Source organism: Podarcis raffonei, chromosome 7 (genome assembly GCF_027172205.1).
Source record: "Podarcis raffonei isolate rPodRaf1 chromosome 7, rPodRaf1.pri, whole genome shotgun sequence".
In the NCBI taxonomy this organism is placed as follows: Eukaryota; Metazoa; Chordata; class Lepidosauria; order Squamata; family Lacertidae; genus Podarcis; species Podarcis raffonei.
The window spans coordinates 51,481,120-51,508,728 of record NC_070608.1 but is presented as its reverse complement, the minus strand read 5'-3'; the positions used below and the strand labels follow the sequence as shown (position 1 = coordinate 51,508,728).

Sequence of the window (27,609 nt, the reverse complement as noted above, 5' to 3'; positions counted from 1 at the left end):
AAAAGTGCCACAGACATTTCTAAAGGCCAGGGGTGGGGAACCTGTGGCCTTGTGGAAATGTTTGATGCCAACTTCCATCACTAACAAATCCATAGGGCCCCCAGTTCACCATTCTTGCTGTAGGAAGAAGCACCATCCTGCATTCCTATAGCACCTTCCTATATGCATTCCTATAGCACCTTTCTACCAGGGGATTTACCACATCAGAGATTATCAGATCAAAGACTACAAAGACTGCAATAAGCATTAACATAACACAGACAAAAAATAAGTTATAACAAGTAAAAACAGAGTCAGAGATTCAGGCTGCAAGTCTCAGGTACATAAGTATAGGAATTCAATGGAACTTACTTCTGAGTTGATGAGTGGTTAGGAAATGAAGAGTTTCAATGCCTAAACAGCTCATTTGTCTCTCACCAGTGCTATTTTCCACTATCACTTTTACTATACTTTCAACAGGCAACCTTGCAACCTTCATTTTACCTTCTCACAATAATCCAGTTGCAGTGATATTATGCCAAGGTCACATGAGCAGACCACTCCATACTGATTTGTATGTGTCTGCATATCACATGGAGGGGAAATGCTTTTGATCAGCAATCTTCCCAAATGCATTCTGAGGTGGAACAAGTATGAGAGAAGACTATAACATGGAAGTGTGTGCAGGAAGAGAAGCTATTTTAGAAAGGTGATACTTATGGATCACCCTCCACAATGAAGTGTGTAGGTCTACACACTTGTTAGGAAGTCAAAACACACCACTCAGTGCAGGGAGACTATATTACTTTGCTTTTCCACTCTGTCTCGGAGGAGTAGAAATATGCTTGTGTACTATTGCTCACAGCATGCCAAGCAACTGTTGCAAAGTTCATCAGGTCTTGTTTTAGCCAGTGCTAAAACACTGGTTCAGTACTACTGAACCAGATTAATTTGGAATCCTAGATTAGTTGGTCATGAACAATCAGTAAATCCAAACTATTCACATGCACACACACAACACAAAATAAGGAGCACAAACAACTATTAATATTCCTAATATAGACAACTCTAAACAAAGTATATAGCAAAGGATATATACATACATTTGACAATAAGCCTACTACAGAAATCCCTGCACATATCAATATCCTTTTCCCTGGGCTGTGACAGATTATTTTCCACTGTGAGAAGTGAGTTTTGCACAGTGTTAATTGGCTGGCCCTTGTGTCAATCACAAAGCAATGCCCACATTTGCAATAAGCATGATACTAATTGGTGGGTCGTTCTGTCATTCATTGGAAAACACACACACATTCCCCTTGTGTCATTACAACAGCAAAGTTAGGGGAAAGCTGAACCAGCTCCGCAACATAACTCTCTGCACATTCTTCTCTTCTATGTGATTCTGCACAGATGTGGGCCAGATAGATCCCTCCCTCTCCTTCAGAGAAGCACCATCACTGACGCATAACTTTTCCTGGAAAAGTTCCACTGATATTTTTTTTAAAATGTGTTGCAAAGTCACAATTTGCATAATGTGAGAATTGGCAAACTATGCACCCTTTCTCGAAAGGGACGCGGGTGGCGCTGTGGGTTAAACCACAGAGCCTAGGACTTGCTGATCAGAAGGTCTGCGGCTCGAATCCCCGCAACAGGGTGAGCTCCCGTTGCTCAGTCCCTGCTCCTGCCAACCTAGCATTTCAAAAGCACGTCAAAGTGCAAGTAGATAAATAGGTACCGCTCTGGCGGGAAGGTAAATGGCGTTTCCATGCGCTGCTCTGGTTTGCCAGAAGCGGCTTAGTCATGCTGGCCACATGAACCAGAAGCTGCACGCCGGCTCCCTCGGCCAATAAAGCGAGATGAGTGCCGCAACCCCAGAGTCGGTCACGACTGGACCTAATGGTCAGGGGTCCCTTTAACTTTTATGGACCCTTTGTATGTCTTTAACTGAGCAGTTCATGTGAGCTTATCACGTAAAGGGCTAAGGCTTCAATCCTATAAACACTTACCACTGAATGCCACTGAACTCAATGAGGCGTATTTCTGTGTCAATATGCATACGATTGTGCTGTCAACAACCTATTCTGCATTATTATTATTATTATTATTATTATTATTATTATTATTATTTTAAAAAAAAACCCTGGGATGTGGCTCACCATCCTTTTTTGGCATTGTAGAAAAGAAGAAGGTAGAACCTTATATTTTTACTCCCCAGCCCTCAGTATTTTTACATGGTTCAGAAGCATGAATTTATCACATGCATGAAGTGGTTTGGTTCTATTTAAAAACTTGTAGTTGACATACCACTTCAGTGGAGCACTGAATAAGAAGTGAACTTCAGCATGTTATCCACACATACACAAACCAACATACATATTTACTGAAGGTGAGGCAGTCATCAAACATTGTTTTTTGTACAGAAATCACTTATACACAGGGATAAACTGTCACATATGATAGTTGTACATTGGAAGTGGTAGGATCAAAGGCAAGGAGGCCAGCAGTAGGTGGAGCCAGAGCTAGTGACAGGAAGAATAAGAGCCAATGAGAGGCAGAGCCAACTAATTCTACTTTTATCCCTATTGTCCTCCATGCTGAATTATAAATGGGTAACAACAAGACAAAGGAACTGGAAGCTGACAGACACTTCCACCCTGCTAAACTGGCTGTTATGCAGGAAGGCAGACAGCTGGGGGTTGGCTAAGAGCAGACTTAAGTTGGTGGGAAAGTGTCTTGTTTGCCCTAATGGGCCAGCCTCCAAGTTACGTATAGTTAAGTTTGGTAAGCCACAGTTAGTCGTGGCTGTTTGTCATTTTAATAACTGAAGTGGTACTTGTTGTATAGGCCTTTAACCGTGTCCGACTCTTCGTGACCCATGCACCAGAGCATGACAGGCACTCCTGTCTTCCACTGCCTCCCGCAGTTTGGTCAAACTCATGCTGGTAGCTTCGAGAACACTGTCCAACCATCTCATCCTCTGTCGCCCCCTTCTCCTTGTGCCCTCAATCTTTCCCAATACCAGGGTCTTTTCCAGGGAGTCTTCTCTTCTCATGAGGTGGCCAAAGTATTGGAGCCTCAGATTCAGGATCTGTCCTTCCAGTGAGCACTCAGGACTGATTTCCTTAAGAATGGATAGGTTTGATCTTCTTGCAGTCCATGGGACTCTCAAGAGTCTCCTCCAGCATCAGTTCTTCAGCAATCAGCCTTCTTTATGGTCCAGCTCTCACTTCCATACATCACTACTGGGAAAACCATAGCTTTAACTATACAGACCTTTGTTGGCAAGGTGATGTCTCTGCTTTTTAAGATGCTGTCTAGGTTTGTCATTGCTTTTCTCCCAAGAAGCAGCCGTCTTTTAATTTCGTGACTGCTGTCACCACCTGCAGTGATCATGGAGCCCAAGAAAGTAAAATCTCTCACTGCCTCCATTTCTTCCCAATTTTGAACCAATCAGTTGTTCTGTATCCAGTTCTAACTGTAGCTTCTTGTCCCACATAGAGATTTCTCAGGAGACAGATAAGGTGATCAGGCACTCCCATTTCTTTAAGAACTTGCCATAGTTTGCTGTAGTCGACACAGTCAAAGGCTTTTGCATAGTCAATGAAGCAGAAGTAGATGTTTCTCTGGAACTCTCTGGCTTTCTCCATAATCCAGCGCATGTTTGCAATTTGGTCTCTGGTTCCTCTGTCCCTTCAAAATCCAGCTTGCACTTCTGGGAGTTCTTGGTCCACATACTGCTTGAGCCTTCCTTGTAGAATTTTAAGCATAACCTTGCTAGCATATGAAATGAGTGCAATTGTGCGGTAGTTAGAGCATTCTTTGGCACTGCCCTTCTTTGGGATTGGGATGTAGACTGATCTTCTCCAATCCTCTGGCTACTGCTGAGTTTTCCAAACTTGCTGGCATATTGAGTGAAGCGGTACTTAAGCATACTTAATTTTCTCTTAGTTGTATCCAAGTGCTGACTCTTCATCATGGAAAAGTAATCTCATGGCCAATCACCATGCTTACACAAAATGTATATTTGTGATTGTAGATATTGCATATTTTATTTATCTCCTTTATGAGTGGCTTTCTGTGAAACATACCAAGGTGATTTAACAATTTAAAACATATATAAAAATAATTTCAAATCCAATGCAGACTGGGATAAGAATCTCCACTTCAAAGGCTTGCTAAAAAGAAAAGAAAACATTCAACAGGCCCCGAAAAGACAATAGAATTGGTGCTTGTCTGATATGTTATGGGAAGGAGTTCCAAAGGGTAGCTACTGCCACACTAACGGCCAAATTCTGACAATCTATGGAATGGACATTCTGGTGAGATAATGACTGTGGGAGGCTCTGTGCTGCAGAGCATAGTAATCAGCTGGGCATATAAGGGGTGAGACAATCTTTTAGGTAATCCTTTAGCTAACCCAGTGCCTTGGATTTAGCCTGGAAGCTAATTGGCAGCCAGTGAAATGCTTTCAGCAGTGGTGTAACATGGTAGCAATTTGCTGTCCCAGTGAGTTGTCAAGACTCTGCGTTTTGCAGTAGCTGCAGCTTTTGGACCAACCTTAGGACCTGTCCCATATAGTGTGAATGGCAATAATCCAATATTGAGATTACAATTGCATGGATGACAGTAGTCAGTCTATCCCAGTCCAGAAACAACCATAGCTGTTTATCATTTGAAGCTGGTCAACAGGCACTTCTAGCTACTAAGGTCACCTGGAGTTCTAGTGACAGGGATAGATGCAGGAGCACCCTAACGTACAAACCATCTGCTTCATGGGAGTACATGGGAAGTACACCACCATCCAAAGAAGACAACTGACTCTCTCACCCACAGAACCTTCATCTTGCCTAGATTCAGACTTGACCCTCATCCAGCCTATCACCAAGTCCAGGCAGTGGCCCAAGGCTTCCAAGGCCTCTCCTGATTTAGACACTACAGAGATGTGCAGATGTTACAGTATACTGATGACAGTTCACCCCAAATCTCATAATAACGAAGGCTGCAACTAGATGTTAAATAGCCACAAGAGCTACGGAGCCAAAAGATGATCTTACCTGAAACCAACCCCAGAGATAGGACTTGAACCACTGTAAAACAGTGCCCATTATCTCTTTCACTGAGTCAGTTCAGGAGGATGCTATAGTCAACGGTATCAAAAGCTGCTGAAAGATCAAGAATGATAGGTTGGCACATATACCCATACTTCTTTCTTCTGATAAAGGTCACCCTGATTCAGTCAAGGTCAAGACTCATTCAGTCACCATTCTAACCATTCCAATCTATCTTGTTGCTTATTTTACATGGGATAAAATCAAAAATTAATTCCAGAACAAACATACATGCATTTTGTCACAGCTTTCAGTTCCATCTGTTCATTTCTGTCTTTTTTGGTGTCAGGGTTACACCAGCATGTGTTTGGATTAATGAATCACAGTGCACATATATGGTGATGGAAACATACATAACATTCCATCAACATTTCTTTAAAACACATTATTATATTCTAATACATCACTGCAACCTTCCTCCAAAGAGTTCAGGGCATGCATAGTGACCCCCACTTTTATTCTCACATCAACCCTGTGAGGTAGAGTTTAGGTTGAGAGAATGTGATCAATCCAAGATGACCCAGAAAGCTTTGTCTAGTATTTAATTAATTTGCAAAGATATTTAGGTACATTGAGAACTTGGAATGTGGAAGGGGGGAAGGGGAAACAGAGAGACATGATGAAAAAGAATATCAGGCAAACTGTGCATGCACAGCAGTCTTTACAGATAGAATTGTTTATTTTTAAATGGAAGAATAGTGGATTGCTAATGCACTGCTGCCATGCTGCAAAGAAGATCAGAAAATCTGGACCAAAAAAACTGGGGAGAATTTAGTAATCATCTCTATAAGATTGGTAGTTTTCATGCTTTCATAATTTATTTTGGCTGAAAATTATTTTTGCTATGCTTAATGGCTAATTAATAAAATCCTTGCCATGGATATAATTTTAAACAAAATAGGAGGTAGATACTTTGTTTCCCCTTAATATTTCATAAATGCTGTAGATGTTTAATTAGAAACCGTGTCTTATAAATAAACTATGAATCAATGTGACTATGTAAGATAAATGCCACACAAGCAGTTCATGGTACTAAATCCTTAATCCAATATTAATGCAGTATTAAATATTACTCCACTGGTAACCCCAAAGGCATTTAAATATACCATTCCAAGAAGCTTGAAGTAGATTTAATTTGCCGTAGTATACAAGGCCCATGCACCACATATAATCCCACTTAAACCTTATTTTCTGGTGATTTATACACCTTTTGCTGCTCCTTTGTACAGGAATTAATTTCCCTCTGTTTTACCATCTGAACAAGAATATACACTGTGAAGGAATAACTTGTATGTGCGACAGAACTAATAAAGTAGTCTGCCATATATAACCATAGTAAACTGTTAGCATCATAAATCAGGGAAAGGATGTGTCTCCAATTATCTATAAAAGTAACTTCCATCTAGCTGCACCACACAGCTTAAATGAATCTTCGCTGAAAAGCCCGCTGATTTCAAGTTCTAATCATTCTCCAAAACAAAGACATCTGCTAGGATTATACAAGAAGCTACATAGGGGCTTTTGTCCAAATGGCTTAATTACCACCTACTTTCAAACATTGTTTATGAAGGAGTCTAGCTTCTTTTACTTTACACTTACTTTGAATGTGACATGTTTGGTTGTCTCCACAGGACTTCCCACCCCAGTTCCTGCATGTGTAAAATCTTCAGTCTGCACAACTGCCTTTAACACCATGGCTAGCATCATGCAAGGATTACCTGGGTGCTCGGAGAGTACATTGCCTGTGCGGTTGTTAGCCACAGGGCACAAGGCCTTAAGCATTCACTGGCACAGGATCAGACATACAAGGCAGTCTCAGATATTGATTTATTTCAAAGAGCAAGAGAAAATGCAAGGAAGTGAGCCAAACACACACAAACACAAATGAAGAACAGCTGAGCCTCAAGCAGATATGCTTAGGATATTCCTGAGTGAAATATCTGTGCTGTACTAGAATAAGAGACATGACCTTTACTGCACTAGCTTGAGGCCTGCCTCTTCCTTCATTGATTTGAAAGAGTGTCAACAACTCCCAGAAAGAGGAGAAGATCATATCTCACTGCACTTTCATCCCTCCCCTCAATGAAAATAAGAGAAGAAGAGGAGGAGGAGTTTGGATTTGATATCCCACTTTATCACTACCTGAAGGAGTCTCAAAGCAGCTAACATTCTCCTTTCCCTTCCTCCCCCACAACAAACACTCTGTGAGGTGAGTGGGGCTGAGAGACTTCAAAGAAGTGTGACTAGCCTAAGGTCACCCAGCAGCTGCATGTGAAGGAGCGGAGACGCGAACCCGGTTCATCAGATTACGAGTCTACCACTCTTAACCACTACACCACACTGGCTCTGTTGGGCAAAAAGGGCCACATTTATTAAATACATTATTAATATTATTAATATACTGCCCTATACCCGGAGGTCTCAGGGCAGTTCACAGAATAAAATCAAAATATAAAACTACAAAATACATAATAAAAAACAAGTCAATAACCCCCCCAAAAAAAACACATTTTAAAAGGGCATAGGATGCCAATCAAATCAATCAAAGGCCTGGTTAAAAAGGAACCTTTTTGCCTGGTGCCTACAGGTGTATAATGAAGATGGCAGGCGAACTTCCCTGGGGAGAGCATTCCACAGATGTGGAGCCATTACATAGAAGGCCCATTCTCGTGTTGCCACCCTCTGGACTTCTTGAGGAGGAGGCTCATGAAGAAGGGCCTCAGAAGATGATCTCAGGGTCCAGGTAGGTTCATATGGAAAGAGGCAGTCCTTGAGGTACTGCGGTCCTGAGCCGTTTAAGGTTTTATAGGTCAAAATTGGGCCCAGAATCTAATTGGTAGCCAGTGCAGTTGAACCAGGATCGGTGTAATATGCTCAAACTGTCTTGTTCCAGTGAGCAACCTGGAGTACCTCCAAGCTACAAATCTGCTCCTTCAGAGGAAGTGTAACCCCATCAAGAGCAGGCGATCTCCCACCCACCTGGTCTAGGTAACCACCCACTAACAGCGCCTCAGTCTTATCTAGATTGAGCTTCAGTTTGTTGGCTCTCATCCAGTCCACTACCAAGGCAAGACACTGGTCCAGCACTTCCACTGCCTCACCTGCAGATGTAAAGGAGAAATAGAGCTGAATGTCATCAGCATACTGCTGACAACGTATTCCAAACCTCCGGATAACCCCACCTGGCGGTTTCATGTAGATGTTAAACAACAGAGGGGATAGGATTGAGCCCTGTGGAACCCCACATTGAAGGTTTCATGGGGCTGAAAAGCATTCCCCAAGCAACACCCTCTGGGAACTACCATCCAAGTAGGACTGGAACCACCGCAAAATGCTGCCACCAAGCCCTAGCTTGAGCAGTCGCTTCAGACGGATACCATGGTCAATGGTACAGAAAGCCGTAAAAAGTCGAGAAGAATTAACAGGAATATGTTTTGCTTGTCTCTCTCTCGACAGAGATAATCATACAGGGTGACCAAAGCAGTTTCTGTGCCAAAACCAGGGCAAAACCTCAATTGAAATGGAACAAGAAAATCAGTTTCTTCCAAAAGCACCTGAATCTGGTCTGCAACCACTCGCTCCACAACCTTGCTTAGGAAAAGGAGATTAGCAACTGGCCAGTAGTCAGCTAGGTTTTCCAAATCCAGGGAAGGTTTCTTAAGGAGTTATCACCTCCCTGTCTCAGCCAGCTGTTCCCTCCTTGCTGGTTTTTATCAGCCAAGAGGGGTAAGGGTCTAGAGTGCAGGTGGTCGCCCTGACTGACCCAAGCACCTTGTCTACATCCTTGAGCCTTACCAACTGAAACTCATCCAACACAACAAGACTAGACTGTGCTCTGGACACCCGATGAGATTCATCTGCTATAACAGCAGAGTCAAGATCTTGGTGGATGCAAGCGATTTTATCTGCAACATGCTTTGCAAACAAGTCACAGCGAGCTACCATTGGTTCTACCACCCCCTTTGGGCCAGCCTGTAAATGGCCCTGTACAACCCGGACAATCTCTGTTCGGTTGCATTTATTGTGATATTTTCTCCACTTGCGCTACAATGAGCTAACAAACATGACTTGAGTGTGGGCACAAAATCCATCTGAAACCAGAGCAAAGCATCCCTGCTTTCCTTGGACATTTGGACAATACCACTTTGGTTCAAGGCAGCCGGATCAATGGAAGGGTCTCAGTTCAGTCATAGAACATCTGACTAGCACTACTGGTTTAATCTCTAGCATCTCCAGGTAGGAATGGGAGACTCCTGTTGGAACCCTACAGATGTCTTGCCAGCCATTGTAGGCCAGTAGTTCCCAATGCTTTGGTATGGCAACCAAGAAGTCCAAATTTACTTGGTAAGGTGATCCATAGATTTCTTGTCACATTAATTTTGTGTCTTAGGACTTTGGCAGACACTTGTTTCCTGCATTTTAATGGAAGTTTTTCCTATTTCATAACCACTACTTGAGCCTTCAAAGCAAAAATTTACTTCTCTCCTCTAACAATGTGAAATTTGTTGAAATATGTATAGTACTTACAAAACTATTTAGTTTTGCTTATGGCAATGGAAGACCATCAAACACCTATTTGATTGCAGGATGCTGCTTCATAAGCTATAAAAAAATATTCTAAGAACCCATGGTTGTGCAGTTTCTTAAATGTGCTAAGGGTTGTTAGGAAAGCACTATTCTCCTCACAGAACTACAATTCCCAGAGTGCTTTAACAATCCTTCCCAGGGAACTTTGGGAATTGTAGCTAGTTGCCCTCCTACAGCACAGGAAACCTAAAATGATCATGGTTGGAAAAGTAGAGAATCTTAGAAGGTGTGGTGGAGCTTCCAATCATGTTGGCAGCAGACAGACAGTATGGAGGGTCATGGAGTCATTAACCTCATTTTTTTATTTTTTATTTTGCAAAAAAAGGGGGTGTTTGGAACCCAATGAAACCTTCAAGGCCACATGATATTTATTTCAGAGACGTTTCTGGGTTTCGACAAAAACACTGCTGTTGAGAATGTGGCTTGGGGATTAAAGCACTGAGTTAAAAAAGATCAGCATAGGAAAAGGGAAGAAAAATAACAAAGGTTTGAAAGCTGGAGAGCAGTCCTCTTCAGGGGGTAAGATGAAGGAGCAAGATACTTTCCTATGCTGCCCCCTGCTGAACTCGGGGAATACAAATCCACACAAAAATCTCAGAGATTTAAGAACAATATATATTTAATACAAAGGCAACCTAAAGTGTGGTGCTTCTATCAAATTTTCCTAACCCTAGGAGAGGCCACTGGAGAGACACACACACACAGAGAGAGAGAGAGAGATCTCAGCATTGGGGTTTTCTTTGTTCAAATATAAAGCCTTCGTAAAGTTGGGGAATCATTTGGTCTTAAAAGTAATGGATTATCCAAGTTTTTGCCTTCTAATGGAGTGCAGCTGGAAACAGCTTTAAGAAATCTGTTTCTTGCCCTCATGATTTTCCCCCCTCTAGAAACACTGATCTCCATCTTTCCTTCAGAGGTTACTCTCCTTTTTTCCTTCACTGACATTGTGTTAAAGGACTGTGGAAAACAGCCAGCTATCAACTCAGCAATAATATTTATGCTTACATTTTAGTAAAATCATATTGCAGTAAAAGTGATTTACTTGTCTCCCCTCTGCCCCTGACTCGTGTTTCAAACCACTCTCCTTTACGTCACTACAGGGACAAATGATTTCAAGAGCAGTGCACAGCAACTGGAGACTGTTTGTTTGTTCTGATGTGGTATTTTTATATTCTCACTCTGCAGTCTGGAAGACTTACTTGCTAACACAGTTACATGAACACAAGAGATTGTACCTAGTGTTGGTCATTCAGAGTAGACTCGTTGAATTTAATAGACATGACTATTCATTTCAATGGTTCTACTCTGTGTACGACTAATGATGGGCACCAATGAAGGGAATAAATTTACCCAAAGATACAGCCAAACTATTTACGTATGGCCATTACCAGGGGAAATAAGTTTGGATACAGTCTGGATTCTCTTGAATTCTGAAAAACACCAAGAGACTGTTGACTTGAGATAAACAAATGGCATCTGTGAACAAGTTTAAGTAGATAAATAGGTACCGCTCTGGTGGGAAGGCGTTTCCGTGCGCTGCTCTGGTTCACCAGAAGCAGCTTAGTCATGCTGGCCACATGACCCGGAAGCTGTACACTGGCTCCCTAGGCCGGTAAAGCAAGATGAGCGCCACAACCCCAGAGTCATTCGCGACTGGACCTAACAGTCAGGCATCCCTTTACCTTTACCTAGGTCTAAAACTGCATCAAATGAAGTGGAACCTTAGCTATGAAAGCTCATGCCACAATAAACTAGTCTTTCTCTGTGTGGACGGTGTCCTTATATAGGTAGCAGAGCAATCCAAACCACACTTGAGCTGAGTTGGGTGGGATTTGAATCGAGATGAGGTGTCCCTCTACCCAGCTCTCCTAGCCAAGATGACCTCCCAATGCAAGGAGTGTAATGCAAATGTCACTCTGCCTGCCAAACATGTGAGTGAGAGTGGCAGTAGTGGGATGCCAGCCATGGGGAGTCAGCAGAAGGCGCTGATATAGGAAGTGCAAAGGGCTGAGCTAATCTGGGGCTTGTTGGATCTTGAGCCAGTCTCACTGTTGCCACATGATGGCATTGGGCCTGATCCGAGCCTGATCGTAAAGCCAGCTCCAGGCTAGTACAGCAGCCTTACTGCCTCCCCATATTCCACCATGGCCACAATGTGCTGCAAGATTGCAGATGTGGCAGTGGTCCCACCACTCGGCAAAGCCACATGGGTAGAGTAGGGGCTTTAGATTGCATTAATCATTTGATAGGACCAGACCAGAGAGCACCCCTCCCATATCCAAGAATCTGCTGATGTTCTCTGCTGATTCTCCAGAGAGGAGGGGCGGTTTCTGCTCTCTACTTATTCCGCTCCAGCCTCACATCAAAGTGTCAGAGAGAGGGAGACTGAGTGTTAGAAAGAGATCGTGTGTATAGATAAGGTTGCTGCTAAGAGCAGCTGCAGACACTCAGTGCAGTTCAGCATTTTTCAGTTTAGACCTCATTTAGCTCTGTATATAGTTGTGTATTATAGTTGTAGATAGAATAAAAAAGATATTCTACAGAGCTGCTCTCCGAGTCGTTTATGCTCTGCTGTACTCTGCTATACTCTGCTGTGCGATGACTGTCTTCTTGTGGAAGTGAATCCGGTGCTCACAACTCTAAGCTGTGAGTCCACAGCACTTTGACCTGTTCCTGTGCAGAAGGTGGTCTCTGGAAGTGCTACCCAGCTTGCCTAGCCCAGTCGGGGCTGAAGTGGATGAGTCCAATCAGTGGCACTGGCTCAAGGGCGATGCTGACAGATTGCAGATGTGGCAGTGGTCCCACCACTCAGCAAAGCCACATGGGTAGAGTAGGGGCTTTAGAATGCATTAATCATTTGATAGGACCAGACACAGTTGTATCTACGTGCAGCCATGAGATTTCTGCTACTGTTCTGTTCTTTGTGGAGACTGACTGATGTCCTGATTCTTCCATGACTTGGTGTCAGATCTCACAAATTCCAAATATAACAAACAGTGTTACCGTTATGGAGGCGATTTTTATTATTATTATTTAGTCCACACTGAAAGACAAACTTACATAATTTGTACATTTTGAAACAACACAAAACAGCCACCTTCCCAAATTTACACTTCTCTGTATTTTTAGTGGTATCCTCCAGACAAGCAATGTGTACAAAAATGCATATATTAGTGAACATGAGATACAGAAAGGCATTATAGTAGGGAAATTGCTATGCAAAAATGAATAATGAACAAAACTGCAAAGAAAAATGTGTGCATTAGAATAAATTCACACTAAAATGCTGATTTTCATATAAAAATGTGGAGAACTGAACTTAGGACTGAAAAGATGAGAGATTCACCCAACTCTAGGCACAGTTCCCAGACCAGAAGGTTCCAGTTTAGAGAATCCTGAAGAAAAGAGTCAAATTTGTTAACCTTTGCCTTACCAATAAAGCTCCAGAGAGAAAAGAATTGTATTCATTCCTTTATGGTACAGGTGTGGGGAGCTAACAATGTTTTTAAATCCTTTACCTTTGCTGAGGAGGGCCATAAATATCATGAATTAACAGGATGAACACAGTGAGCTTGAAGATTCTAAAGACAAATTTGTGCTTGGAATTATAGACCAAGTGCTTTCTGAAAGTATGCAACTGTAAGAGGATGTAACTCTTTACAAAGCCATATTTATTGATTTAATGCCATTTCTAGACAACCCATTGATCAAAATTCTCTATGCAATTCACAAAAACCAATTACAAAAGTCAAGCTAGAGGAGCATAGTGAGGAAAGTGTTTGAAGACAGAACATTTTACTATCATTACAGGCCTAGAGAAGGACATCATCCAGAGACCTGTTGCATTCAGGTGGTGCAACAACTCACCACAGTGGTCTACAGGCATTTTTTCTTAAAGTTTATGTTGTGTAAGGACACTGACCCTCCTTGGAAAATAAACTTAACTACCAGTCAAAATGCTATTAATTTCAAAATACATCTAGGAGCTTATCTTACACTTATTTCAGAGAAGGCCTATGCAAAATTCCAGAGCACTCACACATGTGCAAAAGGCAGCAATTGTTTTACACAGCCCAAGGAATATTATACATGGTTTTGGATGCTCTACTACACTAACAAGCTACACGAATGAGCCGTTTCTGTCTGCCATACAATCCTCAGTCATGAAATAGCTGCCTGAATGGGGCTACTACTTGTGGAAGAAATAGGACTGTTTGACAAAAACTGCCTAAGAAAATGAGACATTGTGGACATTGCTTTAAGATCTGTGGCCAAACAATACTACCTACAAACAGCCACAGAATATTCACCTATATCACAATGTAGAAATGGAGCTAGGAAGGATAAAGAAAGGAGCACACTTAAGCAAATGACTGAGCTCACCTCACGGTATGAACCAATGGTCCCTGTCATCAAGAAAAATGGGGAAAAGCACACCTGTCTAGATCTTTAAAAACTTAATGAAGCTATAGTCAGAGAAAAATATGTACTCCCAATGCTAGATGACCTTTTCCCCAAAGTGACAGGAGCCAAAGTAGTTTCCAAATTGGATGCCTCAAGCAGTTTCTGGCAAACACCTTTGACAAAACTGAGTGGTGAACTGACTAAATTTATCACGTCCTTTGGGATATTGTTTTCAATGTCTGCTATTTGGAATCACAAGTGCTCCCAAGATTTTTCAAAGAAAGATGACAAGGCTCCTTAGAAACACAAAAGGAGCTGTGGTATTAGTGGACAAGATCCTAATACACATCCTAATACATCAATGGAAGACCATGACAAAATTCTGGTCATCTTATGGAACAGTCTCCTTGAATCTGGACCCAAACTAATTGATGCAAAGTTGAAATACAGTTCTTGGGTCAAGTAATCACACAATATGGGACAAGGACAGGCCTAGAGAAGGACATTGTCCAGAGAGTTGTAAGCACTGACTAACATTACAGAACCAAGATGCTTTCTGACACTGCTGAACATCTTCATTGTCCTGCTTAAGGCAACGGCTTTTAAAAAAATAAATTATCAAGCTTACCTGGACATGTTAACAAGTTACATATAGCTGTTTCTAAACATTACTGGTTTTATTTGTATTTGCTTTAGGTTCACCACATAGGGACTCTTTGACTGAGTGCTTTATAAATTCTTCTAACTAAAATCAAGAAATATTCGAAAGACATCTTCAAAGAGGCACAGCCACTAAACCTTTTACTGAAATCCACAATGACCAGGCTTGGGAGATAGTTCTGGAGGCTACCTTTACAAATATAAATGGCACACAACTTCTGAGAGCCAATCTTATACTTTTTGTGATGCCAACAAGTTCATGTTGTTGTTGTTGTTGTTGTTGTTGTTGTTGTTGTTGTTGTTGCAAGGAGTTTTGAATAAGGTGTGATGCCACCGCATCTGCCTAGTTCAGAATGCAAGCTCACTGCATTCTGTTCCAGACTGCTTACCTAACCTCTTACTGAAGCAGAAAAATGCTATGCACAAATTTGAAAGGGTGAAAAGAGAGAATGTTTCGCTAGTGTTTGGGCACTGTAAAGCTTTTATAGATGCCTATGTGATCTACTTTCTTTCAGACTCTTCACAGACTATAAACCCTTGGTGACCTTGATTTAAGAAAAAATGTTTGGTTCAAGTACATTACTAGGCCAGCATCTTCTACTAACAATGATGAGATTCAATTCAGTAGACAAGTACGTTAGAAGACAAAAACAGGCATCCATAGCAGATGCATTATTATGAAGCCCACAGTGCAAACAGGGACTTGCAAGTGAAAGGAAGAAATCAGGCACATGCTATGTGTGCTTCTCTATCAGCATTCTATCAGCAGGCTTGTCAGATGTAGACATCTACTCATGGATAAATCCTACACTATATTAGATCAGGAGGACCTGAATACCTTAGCAATACCTCAGAGACTACTAGGAAGTACTCTTCAAAAAGGGGAAAGATTTATACGATCTGAAGAGTATGCCAGGAAGTACTCTTCTGTCTGTATGCAACTGAGTGAATTGAAAGGCCTAAGAGCAAAACAAACAAACAAGTAAGCAAAAACAAAAAAAACCCCTATATTGTTGCACCATGATATACAAGAAGAAGTTCCTAGACCTTATCAAACAAGGATATCAGGGTCTAACCAAATGTTGTAAAGGGGCCAAGAATACAGTATGGTAGACTGGAATTTGATATGACATAAATAACAAAACTCTACCCTGTGACTGCTAAAGAACTTGATCAACACAAAGCAATGAACTTTTATGCATTTCAGGCTCACAACTGACCTGTGTGCACTGGGAAGGTGATATTATCTGGTTATTGTGGGCTACTATTCTAGGGGTATCAATATTTGCCTACTCATTTGCCTACTATTGCATGCTATAGGCTTGTTGCACAGCTGAGCAATACCTTTGTTGACTTGGGCCTGCCACATGAACTCATGACTGACAATGCAACTTAATTTACAGCAAAAGAATTCCCATCATTCCAGACATTTTTAACCATATTACCAAAAGCCACCACTATCTTTAAGCAAAAAGGGAGGCAGTTAGAGCAGTATAGACTGCAAAGAAAATATTGACACAGAACAGTCCACATATTGTTATTTTAAGCTACAGTTGAACACACTGATAGCTACTGTATAGAGCAGGGGTGGTCACCCTGGTCCCTACTGCCCACTAGTGGGCATTTCAGGATTCCAGGTGGGCAGTAGGGGGTTCTACGCTACATGTTACTGCAGAACTGGTGGGTGGTAAGGAAATTTTACCATCAAGAAAAATGCATTAGTGGGTGGTAGGTATAAAAAGGTTGACTGCCTCTGGTGTAGAGACTAGCTTAATTTGTAGAAGGTAGAATACCTTCCCAAACTCTAGAGATGAATGCCTTTCTAAAGTGACCTGATCCAGGGGGGGAAATGGTATCTTAAGGTTATTAAGGTAAAAGAAATTATGTTTCTATAACCAGCACAGTTCATTGAGAAAACTAACACATTTAGAACTGTGTGACAGAGAGTGTATATCAAACTCAATGGAGAAAAGACAAGATAGACTCCAGTTACTGTACAAGGGAAAAAATGAAACACCCAGATAATAGTCTCAACAGTCTCTGTTGAGACTGAACATGGAATACTTATCAGAAACTGATGGTATCTTCTTCCTATTCCTGAGAAGGAACAATAGCCAAATACACAAGCAGTACCTAAAAACCCAAGCTCATCTTGACTGACAACAATGTTATTAATAATGGCTAACTCTTTCAATATGACAATACCGAATTACTACATTTCAACAGGGCTGTTTTATCTGCTTCTTTAAGGTGAAGGAGAGACGTGTGGACAATCATGGATTGGTACCTAGGGACTTCTCCTGCTGAGGACATTGAAGGACCACTTAGGGTGCAACATCAAATTAACGTTTTTTAAGCACTTCAAATGAATCTTCAAAAAAGTCCCTTAAGAACTTTTCGTACATATGGTTCAGAACTAATATCTCCCTTGCTCAGTATCCAGTTTCTCACGAAGGCCAACCAGTTGCCTGTGAGTAGCCCAGATATAAAGGCAACAGCCCCCTTCTGTTATTGTTTTCCACTGACTGGTATACTGTACAAAGGAATGCTACCACTGATCCTGAAGGTGGCATATAGACATCACTACTAGTTTAGTCCTATCCCATCCTCTTTGAATTTGAATTTGCCTAATCTCCTTTGGTGGCCATCACTACATCTTATGGAGGAGAATTCCATAGTTTAAGAGGCTCTGTGTTGTGCAGCACTTCCTTTTGTCTATTCCAAATAGTTCATCATTCAGTGATTGGATGACTCCTCATTCTAGCGATATAAATGGAAGAAAAACATTTATATGTACATTTTCTGCACAACATGCTTGATTTCATACACCTCCATCCTGTCCCATCCCTCACATAGCCCCAATCACTGAAACCTGTTCCAGTTCTACAAAACCATATTTTAGTTTCTTCAGTCACCTGATTATTTCGGTTGCCAATTGAATGTATGGTACCTTTTATCTGTTTCAGAAAATAGTTTCACAAATACGCTCCCTCCCTTATTCTTGAAATATTCATCTAGAAACTTTAAGTGTTGCATGTCACGGATTAGCAGATTTCAGGGGTGGGTTCAAGCTTGGCTTTTACTCAAGAGAAGTAAGTCACAGACAACACAGTAGTGTGATAAAGCAATAAGCAATAGGAAGAAAGAAAATATTGAAAAAGCAAATAATGAAAAGGGAAGAAAAACAAGAATTGATTTTCAACTGCAAGTACTTACCCACAGGAGACATTTCAGGCACGCCAGCAGTGTAAGGGCCATCCAGAAATTTAGGTTCATTGTCATTGATGTCCTGAATCTTAATGACGAATTCTGACTCTGGTTCCACGGGTTTACTTGTCAGTCTATCTAGTGCTTGTGCTCGGAGGGTGTAGTAGGCTTGTTCCTCCCGATCAAGCCTCTTTGTAGCATGAATATCCCCCGTGTTCTCATCAATAATGAAAATGGAACTTGCCCCTTCTCCTGACAAGATGTATTTGATGGAGCCATCTCCTTTATCAACATCAGAGTGAAGCTGGTGAAAAATTGATGAGAGATGAGATTAACTTACAGGATAGTCGGTGGTATGAATATATGTAAAAAATAATAATAATAATTCACATGTCATGCAGCAGTATATGAAATTTTATCATTCTTGGAAAGTTAAGCCAAATGTTGATTATGCACAGCATGTAACAAATAATGGGAAGCTCTCAGCTGGCTCCCGTGAGCCAGACAGTCCCATCTCATTCCATAAACAATCTTATTTTCAAATGCATTTCATGGCAGCTCAAAGCAAGAACATCCCATTCCTGTAGCTTTCTCTGAGTACAGCTGCTGAACTTAGGAGGTTGACAATCTTGTAGATTTACCCCAGAGTAATCCACTACTTAGAAGTTCATGGAAACATAGAATTGTAAAGTTGGGGGGACCCCAAGGGTCATCTAGTCCAACCCCCCGCAATGCAAAAAATTTTTGTCCAATGTGGGACATGAACCCACAACCCTGAGAATAAGTACCTCTTTATCTACCAACTGAACTAGTAGGTTTATCTTTGTGATATTGACTTACATGGCTTGCATCTTAAGATTTTTTACTTACATGGCTTGCACCTTAAGATTTTTGAATATTTGGATCCAAATAATCATAAAGAAAAGTAATACCATGGATTTGTATGAATAGAAAAACTTTTCAATATACTTGTTGATAGCAAATGTGCTGTATTTGGTTAATTGCTTACTAAAATAATGGAATAATAATAATCATTAATAATATGTTCTCACATACTACCTGCATGCCTAGTAAGCCAGTCTCACTGAACTTGACAGGACTTTCTCCAAAGCATGTGTCTATATAACTGAGTCCAACTGATCTGTCTGGTCTTAAAGAAGCTCTTTTGCTTGTTTCAGTTTTAACACAATCAAAACAAATCAAATTTGGTGAAACATAAACATAATAGAGATCATGTTCAATAGGAAGCTTTATTCCACAATTCGATAATTCTAGATTGGTACAAATATGAAATAAACTGCACTCCTGCATTCTTTATGGCTATACCCATGTGCTTGTTAATCTATTATCTACATTCACATAAACAGGATGGTTACTATAGCGTACAGTCGTATGTTATACTGTATTGTATTATACATATTTCTATTTGGTTTTTTTCAGAGAAAAGAACTCAAAGCAACTTACAAAAAGTATTTGAAAACAAGTCGAATAACAAGCCTAAAACAACCTAAAATAAACCACTAATTTATAGAAAAAAGCAGATTAAATTCTAAAATATAAGTAGGCTATTAAGATCCCAAAGCCTTGGAGAACATGTATGTTTTTGCTTGGCACCTAAAAGCAGATAGTGATGGTGCCAGGCATGCCTCCTTGGAGAAAGTATTCCATAGATGAGGAGCTACCACAGAGAAGGCCTCAAATACATGTTAAACACCATGCAAGATAAAATTGAACTCTACGGCACCCCACATTGAAGGATCCATGAAGCCGGGTAACACTCCTCAAGCACCACCCACTGAAGATGGTCAACTAAGAACAAAAGGAGCCACTGCTTTCTCACTCCCAATGTGGGAAGCCACTCCAGAAAAATACCATAGTATTGAAAGCCAGTCACACACTCCCCTGTTCCTTTCTCCAGACAAAGGTCATCATACAGGGGGAACAAGCAAGTTCCTGTGGCAAAACCAGTTGTAATCCCTGAATGAAGTGAGTCTAGAAAATCAGTTTTCATCCAAGAGAGCCTGGAACTAGCCCACAACTCTATCTTCAAGAACCTTGCCCAAGAAGGAAACTTTAGCAACTGATTAATAATTATTTAGATGTTCCAGATCCTGATCTTAAGGAGTTTCTAGACAAGAAGCATTAATCACCTTCTAGCCCAGAGAGCTGTCCCTTCCTTGATAGTTTTTATCATCTATGAGAGTAAAGAGTGCAACCGAACAGAACAAATGTCCTTGTCCATGTCCTAAAGCCTTACTAACTGAAACTCATCCAACACCGCAGACATAGACAGTGCTGTGGGTGCCTTTTGAAATTCATCTGCTGTACTAATGGAGTTGAAGTTCTGGTGGAGGATAGCAATTTTGTCCTCAAAATGTTTTGCAAGTAAGTCATAGCAAGGCACTGCCACCAGTTGGATCAGAAAGACCAGCAGTCCCTTTGAGCCAAATCCCACAAGTCAGACACTCAGAAATACACTCTGAGCCAGATTCCTCTGAGGAATGAGCCTCCTTTACACTATGGCCTCCACACTCATGAAGACAGACTAAGAGATAACAGAAGACAAGGTTCTAGGTCAAAGGACTTTTGAGATTCTCCATCAAGTTCTATGCTTGGAGCTGTCCAAGGTCCTGTAATTCCAGCCTGAACCCTTCTCAAATACCAACCTGAAACACTCAGGCATACCTCACAAGGTGCCCAACTGTGCTCAGGACAGGGCAAATTCAAGGACATTCATAGGAAAGCAAATGTGCTGTTTCAGCATATCCCTTTCAGCATATCCAAGATCTCTGGAAACAGTGCTACCCTCTCTGTTTATGCTCTGATTAGTGCTCACAAGCAAGCCCACTGACTTGTTTCAGACCCTGATATGTTAAGGATGAAGCTCTGAAGGGGGTTTCTCCATGTGTCCCACTGAATATTCTCAACCCCAGTAGATTCACGGCACACTCCTTTCCTTGCACCATACTATCATTGCTCCCATCCAGTCTATTGCTTTCTCTCTTTCCAGTTAAAAACATCACAAGTGTTACAATCACACACAAATAAAACTACTGTCTAACAACATAACAGGGCTGGTGTTAACCGAAGATTGGGGGGACGGGACCTCAGACACTGGATTTTAAATGGTCCATGCTAACTAAGGAGATTCCTGTTTACAGATGCGTTAGCTGATATATAGCCACCAAATAATTTAAATTACTGCATTTGCTATCCATGCACTTGCAATAGCAACATTTTAATGCATTTTTAATCTTTGTTGGAAGCTGCCCAGAGTGGCTGGGGAAACCTAGCCAGATGGGCAGGACATAAATAAATAAATCAATCATTATTATTATTATTATTATTATTATTGAATAACTGCTACCCTGAGAGCTAAAAATATTATTACAGTTTGCTTTCATGCACTAAGGGCTATCACATCTCATATTTTACTACTGAACTTTCTTGGTCTCTCCCCCACCTCTCCAATAAAGGTTGCTTTTTAAAAAAGAACCAGATTCTATGCACAGAAAACCTTGAGCCCACGGCGGGGTGGGGGGAAGCTTTAATTACCATAGGTTGGTTTGTTACATTTGTGATGTTCCCAGTGCTGCAAAGAACACTCTGAAGAGTTTTTGTGAGCATTGTTATGAGTATTTTAGTGCCAACATGAGGGAAATGAAAGAACACAGCGAGGAAACAATGCATAACCGAAATATTTTGAAAAGAGTCAGAAATACATTTCCTCAGCAATTTCCTTAGTCACAATTTAGCTCTTGGTAGAATGGTATAAATGGACTATTAGAAGAAGAAAATGAAGCACAAATTTCTACCACAGAGATGCTGCCAGCTCTGGACAGACAGTCTATGGCTGAAGAAAGTCGAACCATGGAATATTAGAAGTTGTCAGTATTAAAAATGGACAATGGAGAAGAGGGAAGGAATTGACCTGCTTGAGCAACTAAATGCACTTAGGACTGGATCCAGACTTCTCCTTCCACAGAGAGGTTCATTTCATGCACAGATGACCTTTCATCCAGTTAATGGATCCCCCCTCTCCTCCTGTAACCCCACACTTTTCTAGAGGACCCTCCCAACCCTCTAGAAGAATGCGAGAGGTATTGCTGGGTGTTGCAGGAAGGAGGAATCAGAAAGAGGAGCCTTCCCCACTCTGCCCGTGGAAGCAAAGTCTGGATCAAACCCACAGTATCCTGTATTCATGATATGCTATGAACCCATAGAATCCATAGTATGAGGAATGAGGAATGAGCATGATATGGGGTTGTTGTTTTTTTAAAAAAGTCCCCCATACCATTTTTCATCCTTGCCCACAGAAACAAAACATTGAGATTCAGAGCTGGCAGACAGCCCAAATTCTGAAATTCTTTTAACAGTATCTAATGCAATGGGAAGTAGGGAAAGAGGTTCTCATTCCTTTCAAAGCCCAAGAACCACTACAAGACTTCTCTTCCTGGCTGCTTTGAGCACTGAACAAGAGTACTCTGGAGAGAGGTGCATGTACACTGCAACATTTTGGTTTGAATCCAAATAAAATTGACAGATGGTTTATTCTACGTATCTGAAGAAGTGTGCATGCACACAAAAGTTCACACCAATGACAAACTTAGTTGGTCTCTAAGGTGCTACTGGAAGGAATTATTTTATTTTGGTTTATTCTTACTTCTTATTCTTTCCTCCATTTATAAACCTCTTACTATCTGAAGGATATTGAAGTGGTTTACAATAGATAAACATGTAAGCACACACACATATATACACAAAAAGGACAATAAAGCCATATCAATGACTTCCATAATAAAATAAGTAAACAATAACCATATACATAAGCACAATATAAAAATAGATAAAATCAGAGAGCACCATAAGGCAGTATAACACATGCAGGTCCTGATACCCACAGACCTTGCTATATGCTCCACAGATTCACTCATCTGAACAGCCAACTTTCTTACTTCCTTGTTTCTTTATGCTTTGCTGGTTGGTGGCAGCCATTTTCAGGCAGAAACCATGGAGAAAATGGAGGGGGGTGAGATCAGACAAATCAAGGAGCAGCAAAGATCAGACAAATCCATTTTCCCTTTGTCTCTCCTTTGCTTATTGGCTGTAGTCATTTCAGGAAGAAACCATGAAGAGAGTGGGGGAAGAGAATGGACAAATTCCACTTTAGAATTACTTCCATAGTAAATAATGGAAATTATGGACTTGTTTTGCAAATGCTCACCTAACAAACAATTTCTAGGGAATTTATTGTGTTCAGTAAGTGAGACCTGATTGTATAACACAAAGACAACATACATACAATCAATCAATCAATCAGCCAATCTCATTCACCATCCATTTCATGTAACCATGGCAACCGTTCATTACGTCAAATACTGCCTCTATCAACCTCTCAGATATAAACCACTCAAATTCAACAATATTACAACCCACATACAAAGGGACACTGCAATATATTCTCCAAATCTCTGAAGCACTAATGCACCCTCCACCCCCGAACTATGTAATGCTCCTCTTCCATTTCTCACCTGAGAGGGGCCCAGATCTATCCCAGGGTAGGCGATCAGTGCTTCCATGTACTCAATCCCAAACTCATAATCATAAAATGCATGGTACTTAAATCAATGGTTTTTGATGTGTCTACTCTGATTGGTTTCTAAATAATCAAGAGTGCCCTACAAGTGTGCAGAAATAACTTAGCATGTAAATTAAAAGAAAATGAATAGAAAAACACAAAAATGGCCCTGAGAGTGATTATAAACACCAAAAGCTTCGAGATCAGTTGAAACAATCCAAATCTTCAAACAACATGAAAAATGAGCAATAAGAGCAACTAAAAAACAGCAACAGAATAATTCCCAGGCAAACTATTTAAAACTGCAGGGCAGACCACACATCCCTCTATCAAATCCTAAGGTCTGGGCATGCAAAAATGTCATCACTTAACACCCAAATGCTACATGCATTGATCCCAGGCGTGCTTCCAGGGTGAGGGCATTCCACAAAAGGTGTGATTCTTCAGACCCTATCCCATACACTGTGAAGAACAGTGAGAACTATTACATCCCCCTTTCCATTCTACTACACAGATTTGGGGCTAGATGAGCAGATCCTGTTCAACTAACCCCAAAATTCAAAGTCTGGAACTACTGCTCTTTAGGAGGAGAATTCCCAATTTTTACTTTTCTCCTGCCCTGAATGTTTTTTTTAGCAACATTAAAATTGCTACCCTGTCCTATGCTGTTGACTTGTTGTGGCCAATAATACAATTCTAATATTTACAAAATAAAACCCTTTGAACAAAATGGTACCTAGTAGACACTTACAGATCTCCAGTCATCCTTGGCTTAAAGTCAGTGAACGCCATGGCCAAAACACTTAAAGTAGTCTCCATGTTCCAGATGTCCCATTCAGATAATGTAATACATAATGTACCAAACCATCTGGCCTGTTTCTGTGTTCATGGGGTAAATCACGGGGCTTTAATTCACTTTCAAAGGCTTTTGGTTAACTCGCCTTTTGCATGATCATTTGTGATATTCACTATACAGAGAACCTTATCCCAAGAGATGTTAACAGTGACCTCTGTATGACCCAAGTTAGTCAGCAAGGTTGTTTGGTGGAAATACCCTGGAATTTCTTTTCTATTTAGACAGGAATTGACTTCTCGGGCAAAGAATCTCTGAGATAACATCCTCAGAATGCTTGATGGGGCAAACAAGCTCATACACTGATTCTGCATCAGTTCCCAGAGGTTTTCAGCGTAGGCAGCGCATGTCAGATCTGTGTTACTGGTCCCTCATGTTGGCACCAATATGTTGCAAACTGTCAGGGTAACTAAGGGCTTTGTCTTGCCAGGGAGAGGCAATGTGAGTTCTTGGGAAGCAAACTGTTTCTCCAGAAAAGCTGTTTTAAAAAAACAACAACTTTGGGACGGCTGCTATTGCTATTTTGTTCGCTTTTGTTGCAAACTATTCCAAAAATTAGAAGACATTTGAATAATATATGTTATTACATCTCTGTGTTAAATTGCTTTATACAGTGATATGAGAATGTTGCTAAGGACATAGAAAGACAGCTCATAGGGACAGGACACTATACCGTCTTATACTGTATACTGAGAGCTGCCTTATACTGAGTAAGAGCACAGATCCATCTAGCTCAGCATTGGCAATGGAATTCCAAGGTTCCAGGGCATTCTAAGAGCCTTGGTCTATATGGACATAACTGTGAAATACTGGATTCAGTCAATCATCTAATATTCCTGCCAATATTTTACCATCACAAAGCAATTCTATGCACATTTACTTAACAGGCACATAAGTCTCTGTGCTCAATGGGGTTTGCGCCTAGGAAAATGTGCTAGGACTCTATGTTTTGACTTTAGCAGATGGGATCCTCCTAAATCGAGGGTCCTGGTTGTGCTTGGGACCCTTAAGCCACCCCTACGGGGTGTGTTGTTGCTAGGCGTGGCCCAAGTCTTGTCTGTTGGGCCCCGGGATCGCGCTTGGCCGTTTGGGCCAACTGGGGAGAGTGGCGTGATCCCAGGGACCTATAAATGCGGCAGCACGATGGGGGTGGGGCACTTGCTTCACGCTGCCGAACACCCACCCTCCCCCCCTAATTTGGTGCTGCTGCTTTGGCCTTGCTTTGGATTGGGTCACCTGCTCTAGAGCAGGGGCTGGGTAGGAATTTTTCCATTTGGCAGATTGGCTTTAGACACTTGGTTTTGGCCCACCCCCTTAGCAATCATCACAACTTTGTAAGGTTTGGCGGTTAGGCATTGGTTTATAGAAATGTGGGGGAGGGGAGGTGTGGCTATCACCTGCCTCTCCAGAAATAGGGTATTCCGGTAAAGGAATCTGGGGGTCCTGGATCTCGTCTGAAGTCCACTTGAGGGGCTAGGGCCATGCCAGGACCACAGGAACCCCGGGGTCAGCTTTAATCGATCTTCACCGATGTTGCTCCCTCGTTTGGTGTTTTACCCTTTCAGACTGCCAGCCAGAGAGGCAGGAGGCAGTTATAGTCTCTGACCAATGCCTGGACCAATACCGCTCAATTTGTTTTTGTAATCAGTAAAGTTGTGGCCTAAATTTTGCCCAAAAACTTAAACTAAAATTATGGGTCCGTTTGAAGTTATTTACTGGGAAAGGGCTTGGGGGCCTCAGGGCGCAACCTCTTTCCCTTCTTTGTGTACTAAAATATATTTTGCTTCATACCATGACTTGGCAAAGAAATAAACAATGTCTTTTAAAGATCACAGTATTTCTTTGGTTTGTAAAAACTCCCAGGAAGTGCCAGGCACTCTCCACTACTGTTTCAAAAAGTTTAAAACAGAAACGTTTTGAATGATCCTTAGAGGGCCACAAAAATCCATATTAGCAGCCAGTTGTTGTTGTTGTTGTTGTTGTTGTTGTTGTTGTTAACTAAAACTAAAAATTGTATTTCTAAACAAGCCACAAAAATTTAGGGAGGGAGATCTCAAGAAACCACAAAAACCATATGGTCCAGTGGTTCTCAACCTTGGGTCCCCAGATGTTTTTGGCCTATAACTCCCATGATTGCTAGCTCACAGGACCAGTGGTCAGGGATGATGGAAGTTGTAGGCCAAAAACATCTGGGGACCCAAGGTTGAGAAAGGCTGGTTTAGCCACTCCTGCCTTAATCCCTGAAAAATGCTTCAACCACTAACCACATCATTTTCCAGGATATTCCATTCCTTTCCCTCCTTCCATCCCTGATTATCTGACTCTGCCCCCCCACCCCTGCAAATATACAGCCATTCAGCATCCCAAGGTCAGTGAACTAGTTCAGTTCTTTCCCCAAGCCTGTTGCTTCTTGCTCTTGTATGAAGATGCAGTCATTCCGGCTGCATAAGGATCCATCCTTGGACAATGATTTCACTATTAGTATAGATGCTAAAAGGAATAAGAAGATGGCAACACTGTTAGAGGCTGGAGAGGGAGGAATGTGAATCATTTAATAATGACAGAAAATATTTTGTAAAAAATGAAAGAAAGATAAACATGAGAAGGAAAATGGGTTTGCGGTAGACTCTTGATTTTTGGATTGGGTATAAATAGCATGCAGATGTTCCCAAAGAATGCTGTTGTTGAGCAAAACCCATCCTATATTAGCACAGGAATGCATCCCAGACACATTATATTACAGTGTAAGGTGGGGGTAGTATTAGTGGTAATCGAACACATTGTCATCAATGGAAAGTGTTTACCATTTGCGTGACAGTATCCAACCATTCACCCACATTATAAAGGGAGTGTATTCCACGCATAATTGCTTCTAAACACTGGCTTCAGCTTCAGGATATTCTCAGCTAAAATTGCATGATAAAATTTACATCAAAAATGTTGTCTAGAAGGAGGATAATTAAAAATGGGATTTTCTATCAAGTGGCCATATGTTTACAAAACAGACAAACAAATGTGTCTTTCTGGAAGCTGAAGTCCAGCCTCTCAGCTCTCAGAGCTTAGTAGACTGAAAGGAAATATGGCTTTTAACAGCCTTTGTATTTTTTTCCCAATTACTTATAGTTTCCCCGTAGCCTCCTGAGTAATTTGAAGCAGCCTAGGGACTGTTCTACATTGAGCTGGTATGTTCTGCATCCCTTAGGGTCTGGTTCACAGAGATGAAAACAGAA

The 27,609-nt window shown here is 41.2% G+C and overlaps 1 protein-coding gene across 5 annotated transcripts in view; it reads right to left on the bottom strand.

Annotated features, from left to right (window-relative positions):
• Window positions 1-27,609, bottom strand: part of CDH7 (cadherin 7) — a 120,241-nt gene that overhangs the window by 55,295 nt on the left and 37,337 nt on the right. For all 5 annotated transcript variants that reach the window (XM_053396614.1, XM_053396611.1, XM_053396608.1 and 2 more), the window contains one exon: window positions 17,958-18,252. In XM_053396614.1, the coding sequence (XP_053252589.1) occupies window positions 17,958-18,252 (295 nt within the window). The remainder of the gene's footprint in view (window positions 1-17,957; window positions 18,253-27,609) is intronic.